The 19,578-nt window shown below is 44.8% G+C and overlaps 1 protein-coding gene across 1 annotated transcript in view; it reads right to left on the bottom strand.

Moving 5' to 3' along the window:
* CAPZA2 (capping actin protein of muscle Z-line subunit alpha 2) overlaps positions 1 to 19,578 on the bottom strand; it is a 98,716-nt gene that overhangs the window by 25,989 nt on the left and 53,149 nt on the right. Inside the window, exons 5-8 of the mRNA XM_069764844.1 lie at positions 17,787 to 17,993; positions 17,293 to 17,372; positions 13,843 to 13,921; positions 10,966 to 11,037 (exon numbers count right to left, since the gene is read on the bottom strand). Coding sequence (XP_069620945.1) covers positions 10,966 to 11,037; positions 13,843 to 13,921; positions 17,293 to 17,372; positions 17,787 to 17,993 — 438 coding nt within the window. The remainder of the gene's footprint in view (positions 1 to 10,965; positions 11,038 to 13,842; positions 13,922 to 17,292; positions 17,373 to 17,786; positions 17,994 to 19,578) is intronic.

The following is a 19,578-nucleotide window of genomic DNA, read 5'->3' as shown; positions in this document are numbered from 1 at the left end:
TCGCACAGCGCCTTGAAACCATTCTGGAATACGGTGCTCAAATGTAAAAATTCGGGCAGGATCGCCCTGTCCGAGGCCCGCTGACGCTGTCTGGAAGACCCGAAGGAAGGAGCGACAGAGGCCTCGGCCAGGGGAACATCTGATGGACCGGCTGCCGGTTCGCCAGATTGTGGTGGTGCAGACCTGCTCTCGCTGTGGGATGGCTGCAACGGTTCAGATGGCGCTTCACGAAGGACTGCTCCAGAGGGTCGGACAGTCTCGCGGGTGCTGCTGTGTGTTCTGTGAAAACATAAGGAAACCATTAGTAGGGGCGTGTCCTAGCTGGCCATGTGAGTGGAAGCAGGGAAGAGTGCTCCTGCTGCCATAAGGACAAAAATCCTGCTTTAACCCCGATTTTCGGGTAAACTCACCTAAATCCGGCTGGCTGAAGGTCCGGAGAGTGCAGCGGTGCGGAGCAGCAGGTCCGGAGTCGGCAGCGATGACCAGGAGGCGGCAGAAAGACGCTGGCACCAGCGATGCAGGAGCCAGCCAAGATGGCTCCGATGCTAGGGAGGACGCCGAGAAGGAGAACGCCGCATGTCAGCGGCGCATGGAGGTGGCCGCAAAGCTGCAGCAGTATGCCAGAGTGGAGGCTGCTGAGGAGGCAGAACCAGGATCTGGAGCTGGAGCTGACCAGGAGGAGGAGGAAGCAAGCACAGCCGAGCAGCATGAGGTACAGAGGGGGAAGGAGAGAGGCAGCATGGCTGGGGCTAGTGGGGGACCTGGAGGCATATCACAGGGAGAGGAGCAGACTCTTAGAGATGTTATCACACTGATCTCTTCATGTCAGCAATCCCTGAACTCCTTGGCCCAGCAGATGCAGGAAGTTAAAGGGGACACGGCACAGATTAATGCAGCTCTGCAGAAAATGGACAAACGTATAGGAGTGGTGGAGGAGAGGGTGAGCACGGCAGAAGATCACATAGTTAAGCTACAAAAAGCTGAAAAGAAGTTCGCCCAAGCAATAGCCGAGCTCGCTGCCAAAAATGAGGATCTGGAAAATAGATCCAGAAGAAATAATATACGTATAGTGGGGCTGCCTGAAAAGACTGAGGGGAGAAATCCCACTGAGTTTGTGGAGAACTGGCTGCTGGAGAAGATTGGGAACACAGTGTTGACAAAAGTCTTTGCTGTTGAACGGGCTCATAGGGTCCCGCCGCAGCCCCCTGCCCCAGGAGCGAATCCCCGTACCATGCTTGCTAAAATACTCAATTACAGAGACAGAGACATTATCCTTAGAAAGGCTAGAGAGATGGAGGATCTGACGGCTGGAGGTCAGAAAATCGACATTTATCCGGATTATTCCGCTGCGGTTCAGAAACAGCGGATGAAGTTTACTGGAGTCAAGCGACGACTGAGGGAGCTGGGAGTGCAGTACTCAGTGATGTTTCCCGCCAAGCTGAGACTGGTGGCTTTTAATAAGACCCACTTTTTCTTGACACCGGAGGACGCTACCCAGTGGCTTGATACTCATGAGAAAAAACTTAAGGGAATGGGCGACTGACATTTCGGCAAGATCCAGTTGGGATTTGTTTTCTCTGTCGATGGAGGAGAGTTCTGCGCTCGTTAGCAATGGTTAAAGAGTTGAGCAACTGTTGGGGGTTTTGCTGGGCCATATTGAAGGAATGGCCGGAGGGGACAGTACCAACTACTAAGTACGGGGGAGGAGGGTTATGCTGGGTACTGTGAACTGGTTTGGTACTTTTTCTATATGTTAATATAAGTTGAAATGTTAAGATACAATAAAGTGAAAGTTGGGGGGGAAATTGTGATTGCTATGGCAGCCGGACACGAATGGAGAGGGTTAAGTAAGGGAGAGTGTTCGCAGTGGGCAGTGGAGCCCCACTCTTGATGAGAGGAAGAATGCGTTATATTGGGGGGGTTAGAGGGGCAAGTTGGGAGGGGGCAGGGGGGGTGGGAGGGTTGGGGCAGCTCATACTTGGGAAATTGGATACTTTAAGAAATGATGAGCCACATGATGGGAGATTGTATTAAAATATTGAGTTGGAATGTGAGAGGTCTGGCGGTTAAAACACGGCGGGCGGCAAGTCTGCAGAGTGTCCGAGAACAGAAAGTCTCAATGATATGCCTGCTGGAGACACATTTAGTGCGGGAGAGGGTGAACATATTGAATAGGCGCTGGATACAGAGGGCGTATCATTCTACTTTCTCGACGTATTCTAGGGGTGTGTCTGTGTTAATACCTGCGGGGGTGCAGTATGAGGAGGTAATGGTAAAAGAGGATGTCGATGGTCAGTATGTGGTGGTGAAATGTAAAATGAATGGAGTATTGATGTGTATAGTGGCAATGTATATTCCGCCCCCATACTCAAGCAAGAAGATAAGAGAGGTGCTGGAGAGGGTAGAGCGCTGGGGACCGTTACCATTACTAATTATCGGCGACCTTAATAATATATGTGATGACTTTTGGGATAAGAACAAAAAACCCCAGAATAGGACGGCGGGACATATCACTACGTTTGGGACTTATGTCGGGGAAGTGGGCATGGTTGATTTATGGAGAGTTAGGCATATCGGGGAAAGGGCGTATTCATGCTACTCACCAGCTCATGGTACGCTGTCTAGGATTGATCTGGCACTGGGTAACCGATTACTAGATACGATGATAAGGGACGTGAGATATTTACCTAGGGCTCTCTCAGACCATAGTCCAGTTGAAGTGGAATTTCGATCAGTGGGGACACGGAACGGGAGCAGAAGGGAGTGGAAAATTCACCCTAATTGGCTACACAGTATAGTATTGGAGAAGATTAAGAAGGAATTGGTGGAATTTTTTGAGATAAATGAGGGTAGCGTAGATGTGCTTACTGTGTGGGAAACCATGAAAGCGTACTTGAGAGGGCTGTTGTTTAGGGATATTAGCAGGTGTAAGCGGAAATCGAGAGAGGCAGAGAGGCTGGCGATAGATGGGCTGAGGGTGGCTGAAGATGAGATGGTAATAATGGGTACTTTGGAGGCTGGGAGGAGGTTAAAGGCAGCTCAAAGCCAGCTAGAGGCGGTCTTGCTGAGTAAGGCTGAAAGGAAGAGGGAATTCATGAATTTGGCCTATTACCAGGAGGGTGAATCAGTGGGTCATTTGCTGTCGCTGGTGGCATCTGCCCAGAGAAATACTTCCTTTGTTCACTCTTTGGTGACTGGGAGTGGTGTTGCTGTTTCTGAGACTTCAGAGATTTTGGAGACTTTTGCAGATTTTTACGCAGACTTATACTCCTCTCGGGTAGATGGGTCAATGGAGGACACGGTGGCGTTCCTTGAGGAGTTGGAGCTCCCGAGGCTGAGTGACACAGCTAGGGAGGATTTGGAGGCTCCCATTACGGAGGAGGAACTGGGACGGGCATTGCAGTCGATGGCTAATGGGAAGGCGCCTGGCGTAGACGGATTTCCTGCCGAAATTTATAAAAGCTTGGGGGAAGTGTTGATCCCTAAATTGAAGGCGGTCTTGGAAGAGGCTACGAATGGTGGAAGGCTACCGGCATCTATGCGGGAGGCCACAATAGTGGAGATTCCAAAGGAGGGGAAAGACCCGACACAGCCGGATTCATATCGGCCAATTTCTTTGCTTACTATCGACGTTAAACTCCTGGCTAAGGTGTTGGCGATGAGGTTGACAAGTGTTATTTCTGGCCTGATACACTCAGACCAGTCTGGCTTTATGCCTGATAGGTCAACTGCGATTAATCTACGAAGGCTGTATATGAACTTGCAACTCAAAGCCGATAACTGTGGCCAGAGAGTTATTGCATCTTTAGACGCTCACAAGGCGTTCGATAGTGTGGAGTGGGGGTATCTCTGGCAGGTGTTGCGAAGAATGGGGTTTGGACCGCAGTTCATATCATGGATTCAATTAATGTACTCGATGCCGATGGCCAGGGTTAGGGTAAACGGGGAGTTGTCACGGACCATACAATTGGCTAGAGGGACGAGACAGGGGTGTCCGCTTTCCCCCCTTTTGTTTGCTCTGGCGGTGGAACCACTGGCCGCTACGCTTCGACAGTCTGATGAGATGACGGGGTTTAAATATGGGGTGATTGAAGAAAGGGTTGCGTTGTATGCGGATGATATTTTGTTGTTTCTGGCTGACCCGGTTGCATCCTTGGAGGGAGCCATTGGGATTATTGAACGATTCGGATCAGTGTCGGGACTTAGGAAAAATTGGAGTAAGTCTATCTTGTTTAAGGTGGACGATGTGGATGGGGAGCCATTGGAGGACGGGCGACTGGAGGTGACGAGTAAATTTAAGTACCTGGGAATATGGGTATCTATGCCGGTCACTGACTATATACATGAGAATCTGACTCCAATCTTGGGTGCCCTCAAGGCAAAAGCGGATGCATGGCTTAAGCTACATTTGTCTGTGGTAGGCAGGGTGAATCTTATCAAAATGATTCTGATGCCGAAAATATTGTATATTCTTCACAATGCGCCGGTTTAGATACCACGTGGGAAATTTAGACAGATCTACTCTCTGTTTAGGAATCTGATTTGGGGGAGGCAGCATCCGCGTATCAAACTGGAGACACTTCAGCGACCCAAGGATGATGGGGGTCTGGCATTGCCTAACCCTGAGTTGTACTTTCTTGCAGCCCTGAGTCAGCATTTAAGGGGCTGGGCGCATGAAGGGTCATCTGGGGCAGTACAGCGGTTGATGGAGGTGGTGACAAAAAGAAGGCCAGTGGTGCAATGTTTGGAGGATGGATCCTTGGAGAGTTTGGGGAAGCTATATCCGACTTTGCTGTTGATACGCAAGCTATGGAGTAGATTGAGGCACATACGTGGGATCACGGACTTGACTAGATACTTGCCGCTATGGCATAATAACAATCTGAAAGAATTTGAGGCATTGGGGGTACTGATAGAGTGGTTGGGCAAAGGGATTCAGTATGTGTATCAAATAATTGAACAAGGTGAACTGAAATCATTTTCCCAATTGCAGGCGGAATTTGGTCTTGGGTCTGCAGGGGAGTATCAATATTTGCGGATGAGGCATGCTTTTGGAGCTCAGAGTAGGAACGGAGGTATTAGGATTCAAAGGGATATAGTACTGGAGTATGTGTGTAATGATGGGACGACTGGAGGAGTCATATCCACTCTGTACAGGGATCTGTTGCACACTTTTCTATTGGGGTTTCCAATAATGGCAAGAGCTAAATGGGAAAGGGATTTGGGCCCAATAGATAACGAGACTTGGGAGTCGGTGTTGGAATGGATCCCAAGACTGTCGCTGAGTGAACCGTATAGACTGTCACAGCTCTATATGATACACAGAGTTTATAGGTCTCCGATGGTGCTATATAAGGCAGGATTGCGTAATGACTCTGAATGTCCGAGGTGTAAGTCTACGGATGCAGACATTTTCCATATGATGTGGACATGTCCGAGGTTGGCTGCCTTCTGGGTGGTAGTTTTGAGTCGTATGGAAGGTGCGTATGGATGCACGGTGCCAAGGGATCCAGTTGTCTGTTTGTTGGGATGCGTGGATGAGATTGGAGTGGATAAACACCTAAAGATAGCTATAGCCAGATTGTTGTATACGGCTAGGAAGGTGATAGCTAGAAACTGGATTAGGGAAGAGCCGCCGTCAAGAGGAGAGTTCCTCCAGTATGTGAAACAGGGCCTGACACTGGAAAAAGGGATTTATAAGAAGAAAGGGAAAACTGAAACGTTCAATAAAATGTGGTCTCCATGGATTGCTATGGGATAGTAATGTGAAGTGTGGCTTATACGAATGGTTGAGGGATTAGATACTCTATTGTTTTAATGATGGTAGTAATTAACAAGATGAGCTGCTTTGTGGGGTGGGGGTGGGGGGCTTTGGGATCGAAGGGGGCTGTTTGAAGGGGGAGGGGGGGGGAAATACTCTATATTGAAAATGTAAATGTAACATGTTAATTGCCTTGTTATTCTTAATAAAAATTTATTTGAATAAAAAAAAGGAAACCATTAGTATACTAAATATAACATTTCACATGCGTCATTAATTAACTTTACCGGCGGTATCCATTGCCGCCGTTAATATTAACCTATTTTTAATATTGCTACTGCATATGCCGCATCAATATTAAAAAAAGAATGTATTTATTTATTTCAAAATAGTCACCCATGGTTGCCGTTTGTAACGCCCGACAATTACGCTTATCGTCGGAACTGCCATGACGTCACGGTCATGTGACCGAGACGTCATCACAGGTCCTGCGAGCTGAGCAACAATGGGAACATAACCTGCCTTGGAGTAGAAGGTATGCCGTGCCTATTATATTTTTCCTTTTTTTTTAAAAAAAAAAACTGGGACACACCTGGATGGGCAATATACTACTCCACTATGAAATATTGCCCGGGCATGGCCAATCTACTATCTTTCTGTGTTCTGTATAGTTCGTATTTCAGGGAAAAAAAGAGGAAGTCAAGCTCACCATAGTACTAATCCCAGAAGGCTCGGAGCACGGAGACGCTGTGTCAAGCGTGAGAAGACCAGAAATGAAGAAAAAATTCGAGGTCACCGAGGCGTGAAAAGTAAAAACTAAATACTTTATTCACTTCAATCAGAAGCAGAGGATGAAACATCAGCACAATACAATAAAAACACTATCTACGCGTTTCAGGTCTGATGTTCCCTGTCACCTGAAACGCGTAGATAGTGTCTATTGTATTGTGCTGATGTTTCATCCTCTGCTTATGATTGAAGTGAATAAATGTATGTATTTTTTACTTTTCACGCCTCGGTGAGCTTGCATTTTTTTCTTCATTTCTATACTTTGTACTTGCCAAAATAAATGGCTGGGCAATAAGCTACATGGCTGGAATATAGTACGTGAATATGCATGTTGTAAAAACTAGGTGTGTGCATAGGTACTATACTTACTCTCTGCTGTCAAGGACCTGTCGCAAGAACTGCAAAATACGGTTATATTTGTAGACAGAGGTCCTTGACGCTGCAGCACCACTACGGATCTGTCCCTCCTTTTTCAGGCCCCTCTTGAAACGGTCCTTCATGGAGCGCCATCTGGTCTTCAATTGTTTAACTGTGTATAAATTTAAAAAAAAATAATTCGTTTTAGAGAAAATATTGAAAATGATAACGCAACCGTGTGCAATCCCAATAGAAGACATCACAGACGGTTGTGTAATCCTGGCATGATGGGTCACAGCAGCATTTTGGAAATACTTACGAAATTTAGCTTTGCCCACGGGGGAAGCGCTGTCGAAGCCATTCCACAGCGATTGTGCCACCTCAATCCACAAACGGCGCAACACGCCCTGGTCCGCGTGCCGGGGGTCACGGCTGTCCCACAACGGGCCCCGTTCCTCTATGGATGCCACCATCATGTCAATGTCCAGTGGGTCATCATGGGCCCGTTGTGAAACCTAGAATAAATGGAAAATATTAATGTTTGCAAGATAAAAATTGTTGTCCCTACCTCCTCCACCACCACCTACCACCTCCACCCCCCCCCCCCCTCTACCACCACCCCCCATACCCGCAAAAACAAAAAACTTAAAGAAAAAAAAGGAATAGGTTTGACATAAAAACTTACTCGCCGTCCTGCAACCACAGCTTGGTCCCGTGGTCTCTGCTCCTGCTGCCTCTGTTCCTCCTGGCTCTCCTCTTCACTTGAAGAAGCCTGTAAAATAGTTTACAAAAAGTTGAGTGAACCATCTACAAATGACAGCGAATAGTAAGCAACAGTAGATCATGTACTCACCGGACTCCTCAGCGGTGGGGTGTGGCTTGAGTCGCTGGCCATGACTAATGCAATTCTGAAATAAAGAACAAAATAAAATTTATCCTATGCACAATACAGCGGAACATAGTAAAATATAAAAAAAAAAAAAAAAAACATTTACATTTCAACCACAAAGAACATTGCATTCCAACTGAACTAACGCTGAGCAAACAACACTGCCACATTGATTAAAAAAAACAATGGCAGAGTAAACAAAAGCCTAAAGATAACAAAACAAATACACAACAGACCCTATGTCGTAATCCAAAAAGAGAGTTTTGTTTAAAACAAATGTACAGTATGCATGGAGCAACCCAAAAAACACAATAGATTTTTGAAAGGAAAAAATTAACAACCCCCAAAAATTAAGGGCAGAAACGGCAATACAACACCATACTTTACAATAAAACAGACAGGGCCGGATACAATAAAAGGCCATACTACGCCATACCTCCCAACCAGAAACATACAACAATGTCTTTACACAACCACAGTGCAGAACATAATACACAACTTGCAATACAAATTATTACATTTAATAAAAGGGCGCAGAATCATTCTATACTACCATACTTTACAATAAAACCGACAGGGCAGGAGACAATAAAAGGCCATACAACGCCATACATCACAACCAGAAACATACAACAATGTCTTTACACAACCACAGTGCAGAACATAATACACAACTTGCAATAAAAATTATTACATTTAATAAAAGGGCGCAGAATCATTCTATACTACCATACTTTACAATAAAACCGACATGGCCGGAGACAATAAAATTCATATAACGCAAGAATAAAACATCACAACTGAATACAAAAAAACACCACCAAACCAATAAATGGAAAAGAAAAATCTATCCTGGAAAGAACAATAATCAAGGCCGCAGACAATGAAACGCCATCCTATACAACGCCATACATCACAACCAGACTAAAAATACAACAATATCTTTAAACAACCACAGTGCAGAATATAATACACAACTTGCAAAAACAATTTAAAAATAAAACATGTAGAAAATGCACAGAATCATTCTATACTTACATCTCTGGACAGCAGATGAAGAAAAGTAGAAGAAGTCTGGTCTGATGTGTTGCCTGTAGATGCTGCAGCAGAAGTGACAAACAATCCAAACATTTTCTTTATATATGGGGGATGTTTTTATCACTGTTTTCACTGTCTAGACACTTTTTTGTTTAATTTTATCTAACGACGCATGCGTCGCACAACGCACGCACGACGCACACACGCGACGCAAGTGCGTTGTCAATTGGTTTCAATGGGAAATTGTAACGCAATGACGACGCACGAGCGACGCATGTGTTTTTTAGATGCTACAAAAATGCAACATGTAGCGTCTCAGACGCCACCCAGGTGCGGTGAAACGACGCATGCGTCGTGCGCTTTTACAAAAACGCACGACAACGCAACGCATGCGTCCCCAATGATAAAGATAGGGGCGCATGACGCATGCGTTGTCGTGCGTCGACGACGCAGCGTCGCATGACGCTAATGTGAACGTAGCCTAATATTGTCATAAGAATGGGGACTCTACAAAATATACAATGGTATAGTGTTGTAAAATATCCCACATGGACAAAATAACCGGCAAATATAAAAGACAAACACGACAAGTATAGGACAAACTCAGGGGACAAAGGATTGATTTGTCACCACTATGTGAGGCGCTGTCTTTTGATCTATTTGATATGGCTATTCTTCCCGTCTGCAGCAGGTCATAAGAGCCAAATCTACTTTGCAAGTACTAAAGGCATTTCTAGAATGTAAGCCCGCAAGGGCAGGCTCCTCATCTCTGCACCAGTCTGTTATTGCTTGTTCACCGTATTTTATATTTACCGTATATACTCGAGTATAAGCCGACCCGAGTATAAGCCGACCCCCCTAATTTTGCCACAAAAAACTGGGAAAAAACTTAATGACTCGAGTATAAGCCTAGGGTGGGAAATGCAGCAGCTACCGGTAAATTTCAAAAATAAAAATAGATACCAATAAAAGTAAAATTAATTGAGACATCAGTAGGTTAAGTGTTTTTGAATATCCATATTGAATCAGGAGCCCCATACAATGCTCCATACAGACATTTGCCCCATATTCTGTTGCTGCGATTAAAAAAATATAAAAAAAATATATTATATATCACACTCACCTCTCAGGCCCCCGGCACTTGCTATATTCACCTTTCCCGTTCCACCGTCGGCCCCGCTGTGTCTTCCTTGTCCTGTGCACTGACTGTTCAGGCAGAGGGCGGCGCGCACTAATCGCATCATTGTGCCCTCTGACCTGAGCGTCAGTGCAGAAGACGGGGAAGACGCAGCGGCGCCGATGGTGGAATGGGGAGCAGGTGAATATCGCGCACTGCATTATACTCACCTGCTCCTGGAGTGGTCTCTGCACGTCTGTTCCCCGGCACCGGCAGCTTCTTCCTGTAGTGAGCGGTCACACAGTACCGCTCATTACAGTAATGAATATGCGGCTCCACCCCTATTGGAGTTGAGTCCATATTCATTACTGTAATGAGCGGTACCATGTGACCACTCACTACAGGAAGAAGCTGCCAGGGAACCAGGGACGTGCAGGGACCGCGTCAGGAGCTGGTGAGTATTATTACACAGCTCCGCTCCCCCTCCCCTGCTGACCCCTGGGTATGACTCGTATAAGCCGAGAGAGGCAATTGCAGCCTTAAAAAATGGGCTGAAATTCTTGGCTTATACTCGAGTATATACGGTATGTCCTTTATGTAACCCCTTCTCGTGTACAGCACCATGCAATCAATAAATCAAAATCAAATAAATAAGGTGGTGAATAATTCTGAGACTGCAGTAATCACTAAAACTGGCTTTTTGTGTATAATTTGGAGAAATCACTTGTTATATTAAAGCATTTAAATTACTTTGATTTATTCATTACTGCAAACAGTGGAAAATCTCAGGGCTGTGGAGTCGGTAAGCCAAACCTCTGACTGACTCCTCAATTTCCCTGTAAAGTAAATGCAAAAAAAATTTTTTGATTGAATAGCCGTTTTTCATTCGGTGCACTGCTCCTCAAACATGCAATAAAAAGCTATCAAAACAACATATCTACTCCAAAAAGCATTACGTTAGAAATTGGTTACTTTCCAGTACGTGAACGAGCTGCATTAACATTGTGCACTTACCGTCACCGTTAGGGACTCTGCAATATCTTTATGGCTCACTAGCTGAACATTACCGTCTTCATAATAATGGACCTGTATGAAAAAAGCAACTCAAATTTAAAATAAAATAAAATTAAAAAAAGTTTTTATTTCCATTTTTCCATTAGGGTTACAGTTCAGCTGGGCTAAAGAGAGCGTTAGGGATGGGCTAAAGGGAGCTGGGCTAAAGTTAGGGTTAGGATTACAGTTAGGGTTGGGATTAGGGGTGTGTTAGGGTTAGTGTTTGAGTTAGAATTGGGGGGGTTTCCACTGTTTAGGTACATCAGGGATCACCAAACGCGACATGGCGCCACCATTGTTTCCAGCCAATTTTGCGTTCATAAAGTCAAACGGTGCTCCCTCGCTTCTGAGCCCTGCCATGCACCCAAACAGTGGCTTTTCCCCACATATGGGGTATCGACATACTAATTAACAAATTAGTTCCAAAGTAAATGTTTTTGTGAAAAAAGTAAAATGATCTTCTGTTCCTCTCACATTGCTTTAATTCGCGTGATGCCCCTGAAGGGTTAAACTTTCTGAATGTGGATTTGCACACCTTGAGGGGTGCAGTTTTTAGAATGGTGACACTTTTGGGTATTTTCTGTTATATTTTGAACCCCCAAAGTCACTTCAAATAATTGGTTTTGTAGATTGTGTTGGAAAAATGAGAAATTGCTGGTCAACTTTTAACCCTTATAACTTCCTAACAAAAAAAAAAAGAAAAAAATGGTTTCCAAAATTGTGCTGATGTAAAGTAGACATGTGGAAAATGTTATTTAGTAAGTATTTTGTTTGACACCAATCTCTGATTTAAGGGTATAAAAATTCAAAGTTTGAAAATTGCAAAGTTTTTCGCCATATTTCCATTTTGTCCATAAATAAACGCAAGTCCTATCGAAGAAATAAGTAACATGAAGTAGAGCATGTCACGAAAAAAAAAAAACAATCTCAGAATCAGTGGGATCCGTTGAAGCGTTCCAGAGCTATAACCTCAAAGGGACAGTGGCCAGAATTGTAAAAATTGGCCCGGTCATTAAGCACCAAATTGGCTCTGTCACTAAAGGCCCCTTCACATTAAGCGACGCTGCAGCGATACCAACAACGATGTCGATCGCTGCAGCGTCGCTGTTTGGTCGCTGGAGAGCTGTCACACAGACAGCTCTCCAGCGACCAACGATCCCGAAGTCCCCGGGTAACCAGGGTAAACATCGGGTTACTAAGCGCAGGGCCGCGCTTAGTAACCCGATGTTTACCCTGGTTACCAGCGTAAAAGTAAAAAAAAGAAAAACACTACATACTTACCTACCGCTGTCTGTCCCCGGCGCTCAGCTTCTCTGCACTCCTCCTGTACTGGCTGTGAGCACAGCGGCCGGAAAGCAGAGCGGTGACGTCACCGCTCTGCTTTCCGGCTGACCGACGCTCACAGCCAGTACAGGAGGAGTGCAGAGAAGCAGAGCGCCGGGGATAGACAGCGGTAGGTAAGTATGTAGTGTTTGGTTTTTTTACTTTCACGCTGGTAACCAGGGTAAACATCGGGTTACTAAGCGCGGCCCTGCGCTTAGTAACCCGATGTATACCCTGGTTACCAGTGAAGACATCGCTGGATCGGTGTCACACGCCGATCCAGCGATGTCCACGGGAGATCCAGCGACGAAATAAAGTTCTGGACTGTTCAGCGACCAACGATCTCCCAGCAGGGGCCTGATCGTTGGTCGCTGTCACACATAACGATTTCCTTAACGATATCGTTGCTACGTCACAAAAAGCAACGATATCATTAACGATATCGTTATGTGTGAAGGTACCTTAAGGGATTAAATGTCCCAGGACAACAATGACAGACAAAGGAAAAAACTTTTCATCCCTGATAAAACAAAGTTGCCCCTCTGAGGCTACATTCCATAAATGCAGTGGCTGGAGGTGTATATAAGTGTTGTATCTTGCAAACCTTGAAGCAGAACAAAATGATTGGCTATGCAATCAGACAGACTTCAGAAAGTGTCGCACTAATTCCCCCATGCAACCCCCCACCCTCGAGAAAAAAGCAAGTAACGAACAAACGCCACGTCTACACAGTGCTCCACCAATAACAGAGTCCATCAGCTCTGCCCAAGATGACAGCATGAGCCACTGAGCTCACCGATTGGCTGCAGGACTGTAAATGAGACGACAGCACTGCAGACAGACACAGTAGCCAAGGAAACTTTGTGTTGGACCATTTTTTGACCTTAAGGGTATGTGCACACGTTGCAGATTTGCCTGTGGAATTTTCTGCGCAGATTCTGCATCACTTGGCAGGATATGTGACTGCTCTATAGGCCTCCAGTGACACAATAACAGGAGATAATGGCTCCTGCAGTGTATCACAGAGTTCACGCTCTCACTTTACGGCACTGCTGTGTGAGAATTTACCCACGCATTGTGAAGATGGGATTTCATAAAATCCCATCCACTGTGCTGTAAAATCTGGACACAGCGTCCAATCCGTAGCAAATACTGGCCATGGAAACATACCCTTAAAGTAGATACCAAGACGTGGGTTTTAACTCCAAGGCATTTTTCACACAAACCTTTTTTGTAGATGTAAAAACAACTCTAGATATAATGCTATATTTTTTTCACATTTTCAGAACAACTTGAGACTTATTTTTAGAAAATGTTGTACATTTAAGGCTTTGCTTTCCCAAGACTTCTGGCTACAAATACGAATTGTTATGTACACCCTGTGCGAAGTGCGACATTTTCACAATTTGCCAGATGCCTACTTTAACAAGATATAGACACATGAGTGTAATGTATTTTATACATCAGATTTTGTTTGTCTTTGTGTGCAACTTGTCTTGGCAACAAAAATCATACCTGAATTTTCAGACTGCCAACCACCCTGGTAGTGGATTGTGTTATTGTAAACTTCCATTCTGACCTCCAGCGCCCATTCCTGTAACAGAAATTATTTTTTAGTGAGTAAAATCACAGTTTGTACATTGCAAACCTTATAAAATGTAGTTCAAAGTGAAATGGATTCACCTTACTTGTATATCTGCTTATACTTCATACACTAGTAAGCAGCTCCCTCTCCAAATCCACAATGTACAGTAAATATCCCATACTGAGACAATCACTTCCAGCCTCAGTTACACTTGTGTAATGGTGGCAGTAATTTACTTCTGTATTTGTAAGCCAACACCAGGAGGGTAAGCTAGGACAAAACATTCTGGAAAGATTTACATGTGCTCTAGGGTTTGGACCCAGTCCAGTTACATCAGCTTACAAATACTGACTCAAAATATGCAAGCACCTACCGACTATAAGGCTATGTGCACACGTAGAATGGTCCACTGCGGATTTTTCCGCAGCGGATTTAATAAATCTGCAGGGCAAAAACGCTGCGTTTTTGCTGCAGATTTATCACGGTTTTTCTGCGGATTTCACTGCGGTTTCACAACTGCGGTTTTCTATAGGAGCAGCTGTAAAACCGCAGCAGAATCCGCAGAAAGAAGTGACATGCTGCAAAATGTAAACCGCTGCGTTTCCGCACGTTTTTTTCCGCAGCATGTGCACAGCGTTTTTTGTTTCCCATAGGTTTACATTGTAATGTAAACTCATGGGAAACTGCTGCGGACCCGCAGCTGCGGAAACGCTGCAGATCCGCAGCGTTTTCAGCATCGCGTGCACATAGCCTTAAGCTCCCCACCATAGAGTTGCAGCACATTAAGGCTATGTTCACACTTTTTTTTTTAATGCAAATTAAAACTGCTTTTTACAGTACCAGGAAAAGCTATGAGATTTCAGAAATCTTATGCATATACTTATTTTTTCCTGAGGGAAAGCATGAGAGAAGAAGGTCACTTCTTTCAGAGTTTTTTTGCAGCGTTTTTTTAACCACAGAAAGCAATAAGTGCAAAATAGCTGCTATCTAGTTTTTGCAGTGTTTTAGTTCATAAGCCATTTTTTCAGACATAAAAAAAACATTTTCCTGTAAATAATTGCTCAAGTTGCCTGTTTTCTCTAAAATATTTTATGGTTTCACCAATGTCCTGCATTGGTGGCCTAAGGGTATGTGCACACACCGCGGATTTTGCTGCGGATCCGCAGCGTTTCCGCAGCTGCAGATCCGCAGCAGTTTCCCATGAGTTTACAGTACCATGTTAACCTATGGGAAACTAAATCCGCAGTGCACATGTTGCGGAAAAAAACGCACGGAAACGCAGCGGTTTATTTTCCGCAGCATGTCAATTCTTTCTGCGGATTCTGCTGCGGGTTTGGCCCTGCTCCAATAGAAATCTGCAAGTGAAAACCCGCAGAGGAAATCACAAAAGAAACCGCGGTAAATCCGCAGTAAAAACCGCAGCTGAAAATTCCGCAATGGAATCCGCAGCGTGTGCACTTAGCCTAACACCCTGTATTATTATTATTACTTGCAAGATGGAAGCAAAGCAGATCTGTGGGATCCTGAAAAACGCAACAAAGAAATGCAAGAAAAGCTTTGAAAAAAAATAAAGTAAAACTGGTGAATCAGTGGTTAGCCCTGTTGCTTTGCAGCGCTGGGGTCCTGGGTAGTGATGAGCGAGTGAACTCGTTGCTCGGGTGACCTCCGAGTATTTGTTAGCGTTCGGAGATTAAGTTTTCATCGCCTCAGCTGAATGATTTACCGCTATTAGCCAGGATGAGTACATGTGGGGGTTGCCTGGTTGCTAGGGAATCCTAACATGTAATCAAGCTGTCTAGAAGCTGTAAATCATTCAGCTGCGGTGATGAAAACTTAATTTCCGAGCACTATAATACTCCGAGACTACCCGAGCGTGCTCGGAAAATCTCGAGTAACGAGTACACTCGCTCATCACTAGTCCTGGGTTCAAATGCCACCAAGGACAACATCTGCAAAGAGTTTGTATGTGCTCCCCGTGTTTGTGTGGGTTTCCTCCGGGTTCTCAGATTCCTTCCCTCACGATGATCACGTCTGTAAAGCACTTTAGAATTAATGGCGCTATATAAGAAATGCATAATACATACTGCCAAAAAGATCAGGTTTTGGAGACAGAAGAAAAAAAAAACACAGCAAAAAAGCAACGTGTGCACATAGTCGACCAGGCTCCATGCTAACAGTCAATTCACTGAGTAGAAGAAGGGAGTCTTAGGGTATATTCACACACATTTTAGCTGCAAAAAAACCCCCAAAAAACAGTGCTTTACTGTGCCAGTAAAGTGAATGAGATTTCTGACAACTCATACAGATGCTGTTTTGTCCTTGCACATTTGAAGCAGTTTAAAATCTGCACCGTGTCAATTCTTTCAGCCTTTCACCTATTCAATTGAATAAGGGAACAAACGTCACAAAATGCACCCAAAAATGTGGGTATTTTACTCAATTTTCGAGCCAACACTCCAGCATTTGCAGCAGATTTCGCTGCTTCAAGTACTGGATATGTGCACATGCATTTACAGAGCTACATGAAAAATCAGGTTAGTTGTTAAAATGTAACAATAAATTAAGAAGCTTAAGGCTATGTGCACACATAGGAAATGTGGTGGATTTTCTGCACTAAATCTGCATCTGCAGATTTGATGCAGTTTTGGTGCAGTTTCTGTGCAGTACAATGTAAATCAATGTGGAAAAAAAAGCTTGCACACGGTGCAGAAAAATCTGCGCAGAAACGCTGCAGAACTGCACAAAAGAAGTGACGTGCACTTCTTTGAAATCTGCAGCGTTTCTGCGCAGATTTTTCTGCACCATGTGCACAGCTTTTTTTTTTCACATTGATTTAGGCTATGTTCACACTTTGCAGATTTTGCTGCGGATCCGCAGCGGATTTGACCGCTGCGGATCCGCAGCAGTTTCCCATGAGTTTACAGTCCAATGTAAACCTATGGGAAACAAAAAACGCTGTGCACATGCTGCGGAAAAAAACGCGCGGAAACGCTGCGGATTACATTCCGCAGCATGTCACTTCTTTACTGTGGATTTTCACCTGCTCCAATAGGAAAATAGGAAAATGCAGATGAAAATCCGCATAAGAAACCGCAGTAAAAACCGCGATGGGTTTTCACTGCGGATTTTGGAATTCCGCTGCAGAAAATTCTGCAGAGGAATCCGCAAAGTGTGCACATAGCCTTACATTGTACTGTAAATCACAGTGCAGTTCTGCAGCGTTTCTGCAGCAGAAAAATCTGCTGCAGTTCTGCACCAATTCTGCACTAAATCTGCATAGTGTGCACATACCCTAAGAAGGCTGCACGGAGGAGACCCTGCGGTACCTGTATATTAGTAAGTGCCACAAAATCGTCAAGAATGACAGTGCAATTACTTACCAGAAGTTCTTCGCTTGAAACTGATGACTCTCAATGCATACAATTATTGTTTGTTGTCCATCTATCGTTTTGCCATACACCTGAAAGCATTAACATTTTTTATGGTTCAAACTTGGCAAAGCATTGCTGGAACAAATACTTAAAGGGAACTTGTCAGCTGATTCACACTACTTAAACCATGGGCAGCATGAATCAGAGCCTGGCTGCATATAGGTAGATTTTTCGCTGATATCTCTGGCATTTCAGAGAAAGCATCATTTAACGATCCAATTGTGGATTGTAGGGAGAGATGAGACTAGCCCAGGGCACCCCCAGTCATTTCTCCCTCCTCTGCTCTAGTTGATTGTCAAGTCTAATGTGTTTACATAGAGTGAGACCTGTCAATGAACTAGAGTGTGGCAGGGAGAAGCCAGCCAGGGACAGCATCCGACTAGTCAGATCTCTGCCTATAGTTCCCATCAACGTATGGAGAGGGGGCCTAGAAATAGACTTACAGAACAAACTCCAATTGGATAATGATCTTTCACATAGGATCTCACTGCAGTGTCAACCACATTTCTCCAAGACTCTATGGCATTTTCCCCTTCATGGGGCCTTGGGTCGCTTGCCTCCTTTCTCAAGTGATCAAATTTGAATGAAATCTTATTTTTAGGATCCAGGAATCTTCCATTGCCAAGATCTCCATGCTCTGTTATTAATACCTGAGTTAAAAGAATCAAATATTAAAAACAGAAGTGAATGCTTTATGAGAACAAACAGAGCAGCACAGAGGTATAGAGGTGTATGGAAACAGAGGAAAGTTCTCAAACCAGTAGCTGACCATTGGAAAGTTATGACTTCTGGAATATGACAAGTGATGGCGATGATATAAAAACTATTCGTTTATCTGAATTTTACCTAGTTGTAGCAAGTATTCCCTAGCAAGCCCATAAGAAAAATCACCAAAACTAAGTTCAGGTTGTGTCTGTGAAACTAGTGAATCGTAAACTTGTCTTCACACCATAATCAGGCTCTATTACCAAGTGTAAACCTTTTTTTCACCATGTACATTCCCATTCTGCTTCTAGTTGTGGCCTACTCTGTGCTGACCAGTGTCACTGCAGAAAGCTGCTGCTCCAGAACCAATCACTGCAGAGGAGAGCATTCAGGGGCAGACAGTGTGTGACGGGAGAGAGGCTCCTATCACACAGTCACATCTCTGCATGGTGAGAAGAGCTTCTGCAGTGGAGGAACTGGTTAATGGCTTAAGGTACCGTCACATTAAGCAATGCTGCAGCGATCTAGACAACGATGCCGATCGTTGCTGTTTGGTCGCTGGAGAGCTGTCACACAGACAGCTCTCCAGCGACCAACGATCCCGAAGTCCCCGGGTAACCATCGGGTTACTAAGCGCAGGGCCGCGCTTAGTAACCGAATGTTTACCCTGGTTACCATTGTAAAAGTAAAAAAAAAAAACACTACATACTTACTTTCCTGTCGCGTCCCCCAGCGTCAGCTTCCCTGCACTGTGTAAGCGCGCTGGCCGGAAAGCAGAGCGGTGACGTCACCACTGTGCTCTGCTTTACGGCCGGCCGGCGCTGACACTGGGGGACGCAGGGAAGCGGACGCTGAGGAACATGACAGGAATGTAAGTATGTAGCGGCCCTGCGCTTAGTAACCCGATGTTTACCCTGGTTACCAGTGAAGACATCGCTGAATCGGCGTCACACACGCCGATTCAGCGATGTCAGCGGGTGATCCAGCGACGAAATAAAGTCCTGGACTTTCCCCAGCGACCAACGATTTCCCAGCAGGGGCCTGATCGTTGGTCGCTGTCACGCATAAGGATTTCGTTAACGATATCGTTGCTACGTCACAAAAAGCAACGATATTGTTAACGATATCGTTATGTGTGACGGTACCTTTAGGCTATGTGCACACGCTGCGGAATGGTGTGCCGATTTTTCCGCACTGATTTTGATAAATCCACAGGGCAAAAACACTGCGTTTTTCCTGCGGATTTATCGCAGTTTTTGTGCGGATTCTACTGCTGTTTAACACCTGCAGTTTTCTATAATGGAGCAGGTGTAAACCGCTGCGGAATCCGCACAAAGAATTGACATGCTGCGGAAAATAAACTGCTGTGTTTCCACGCGTTTTTTTCCTGCAGCATGTGCACAGCAGTTTTTATTTTCCATAGGTTTACATAGTACTATACAACGCATGGAAAACTGCTGTGGATCCGCAGCGTCAAAAACACTGTGGATCCGCAGTAAAAACTGCAACGTGTGCACATGGCCTTGGTCT

This window comes from Ranitomeya imitator, chromosome 4 (genome assembly GCF_032444005.1).
Source record: "Ranitomeya imitator isolate aRanImi1 chromosome 4, aRanImi1.pri, whole genome shotgun sequence".
Classification (NCBI taxonomy): Eukaryota; Metazoa; Chordata; class Amphibia; order Anura; family Dendrobatidae; genus Ranitomeya; species Ranitomeya imitator.
Note: the sequence above shows the minus strand (reverse complement) of the source record. Positions and strands in the feature narration are given on the sequence as shown.